The sequence below is a fragment of the Sardina pilchardus genome, chromosome 5, assembly GCF_963854185.1.
Source record: "Sardina pilchardus chromosome 5, fSarPil1.1, whole genome shotgun sequence".
NCBI classification, from domain to species: domain Eukaryota; kingdom Metazoa; phylum Chordata; class Actinopteri; order Clupeiformes; family Clupeidae; genus Sardina; species Sardina pilchardus.
The window spans coordinates 25,346,772-25,349,271 of record NC_084998.1 but is presented as its reverse complement, the minus strand read 5'-3'; the positions used below and the strand labels follow the sequence as shown (position 1 = coordinate 25,349,271).

The window sequence follows — 2,500 nt, the reverse complement described above, 5'->3', positions numbered from 1 at the left end:
CACTCATATGTCAGGCATGTCACATCGAGTCCAGCACACACACACACACACACACGCGCGCGAGCGCAGGCCTCTTTCGGAGCGTGTCCGAGCTTAAGGGAGAAGCGCGAGCGTCAGACGAGACAAAGGCCCCTTCTCCGCAGACCGCGCGTAACCGAGGCTCTTGACAACCACTCTAGCAGCGCACGGGTTTTCTTTTGAAGTGGCGTGACACACCGCCTCCGCTCCTGTCGCGTCGCTACGTCGTTACGGCGATCGATATTCTCGAGGGGTTGCCATAGAGCACAGAAGCGACGATGACCTTGAGAGAGATTTATTCTTAGCTAGACGTCTTTTCCTGCCGCTCGAACGCTAATGTGAGTTTGCGTATTAGCCGCTTTATGTAGCTGTGTCTCTCAGGCCACACTTAAGATATAATTGATCAGGTCTGAAATGAAATGATGAAATGCAGGGTTCGTTGGAGGAAGAAGGCGCGGCAGAGCGTTTTGCATTTTCAAATTGAACTAATGGGGAATATTGATTTGGGTACAAAATCAAAATGGACCGGCGTGTATTGTCCTCATTACTCTTGTCTAGACAAACGTTTACGTTTGTGTTCTCTGGGCTGGAGACTGCTTGGGCAAAGTTCTGTATGCCGCCGCAGTAGCTACTGCCATCTAATGTGGGCGTTAGTTAGTGTGTGTGTATGTGTATGCATTTTCATATGCTTATGTTTATGCATGTGTCCCTGCCTCTGTGTGTGTGTGTGTGTGTGTGTGTGTGTGTGTGTGTGTGCGTGTGTGTGTGTGTGTGTGCGTGTGTGTTTCCACCACAGTGCTACTCTCCTGACCTTCCTGGTGGAGCTGCTGAAGAGCTCGGTGGCCATGCAGGAGCAGATGCTGGGGGGGAAGGGCTTCCTGGTGATCGGCTACCTGCTGGAGAAGGTACTGTAGGATGGGCCCCCACCACAGCTCACATACACTTCATCCAACATGTGCACATAGCCTCCTGGTGAATGGATACCCCCCCCCCCCTATTTACTTTAGCCTACTCAATTCTGGCAACTGATACACACACCCATTCATCATGCTCACACACAGGATGAAACATATACTGTACACTCACGCAAACATAAACATACACACACACACACACACACACACACACACACAGAGAGAGATACACAGAAAAAAGTGCCGAAAGTTGCTCATAACAGATGATTATTATTTTTTTTTTTTTTTTAAAGATTATTTTTTTGGGCTTTTTTATGCCTTTAATTGGACAGGACAGTAGAGAGAATGACAGGAAGCGAGTGGGAGAGAGAGCTGGGGTGGGATCCGGAAAGGACCACGGGGCGGGAATCGAACCCGGGTCGCCGGCGTGCGGTGCAGGTGCCCCAGCCAGTAGATCCACGGCTGGGGCCTAACAGATGATTATTACACTCATTTACAATTCACACCGTGGAAATTAAAGCAACACCTCACCTGTAACAGCCCTGGTGTGAAATATGTGTGTTGTCAGATTGCCTGCCAATGCCCCCCCCCCCCCCCCCCTTGTCTACACGACTCTCCTGTAGTTCTCTCCAGTGTGGGGAAGAGGGGGAATAGTTCTATCTGAGCCCCCAGAACATCCTGCCTCTGCTAGGGCTACAGCTGCTGCTTCCAGGAGTGCTGCCTAGCCTGTGCACAGACACGGCTGTGGCTGCTGTGGCTTGCCTGTACTGTACTGTACTGTGCGGAGGCAAGGCAGGCTCTGCAAAACTGCCGGTTACACAGCATTAGTGACTGTCCCTGAGGTCTGGCTTGTGCCATCTGTTCGCTGTCTGTTTCTTGTCTCTCTGTCACTCTCTCTCTCTCTCTCTCTCTCTCTCTCTCTCCCACACACACACACACACACACACACACACATACGCACACATACACACACACATGCACACACATGCACACTAACACATTCCCACATCCCCTTCTCTCTCCGCCTCTCTTCTGTACTCGTTTCAGACAGCCTTTCTATTCCATTATTCTCTTTTTCCCCATTAACTGTACAATTAATCAACATTCTCTGACAAACGCTTCCTTTAAATAAAAGAAATGATGGCAGAACGCCTCTTATTGGATCAATGCACTGTATCGACTCATCACTTAATCAAGTATATTGTATTGTGCACCACTCTATTGCCTTTTGAGTATTTTATTATTTATTTACGTATTTGTTTAATCATTTATTTGTTTGCTATTCATTTGTCGTCCAGTCGTCGCGGGTGCACATCACCAGGGCGGTGCTGGAGCAGTTCCTGTCCTTCGCCAAGTACCTGGACGGCCTGGCCCACGGCGCGCCACTGCTCAAGCAGCTGTGTGACCACGTCCTGTTCAACGCCGCCATCTGGATCCACACGCCCGCCAAGGTACGCCACCACCAACACCAATACCACCACCACAGTCTCCGTCACTTCAGCCGCAGGGGCAGTCATGGAGCGCTGCACATGCTGGAGTCCAGTGTGGTGCATCAGGACAAAGGGTAG

The 2,500-nt window shown here is 50.4% G+C and overlaps 1 protein-coding gene across 1 annotated transcript in view; it reads left to right on the top strand.

Moving 5' to 3' along the window:
- Window positions 1-2,500, top strand: part of nbeaa (neurobeachin a) — a 123,707-nt gene that overhangs the window by 71,170 nt on the left and 50,037 nt on the right. The window contains exons 11-12 of the mRNA XM_062537110.1: window positions 815-923; window positions 2,231-2,383. Coding sequence (XP_062393094.1) covers window positions 815-923; window positions 2,231-2,383 — 262 coding nt within the window. The remainder of the gene's footprint in view (window positions 1-814; window positions 924-2,230; window positions 2,384-2,500) is intronic.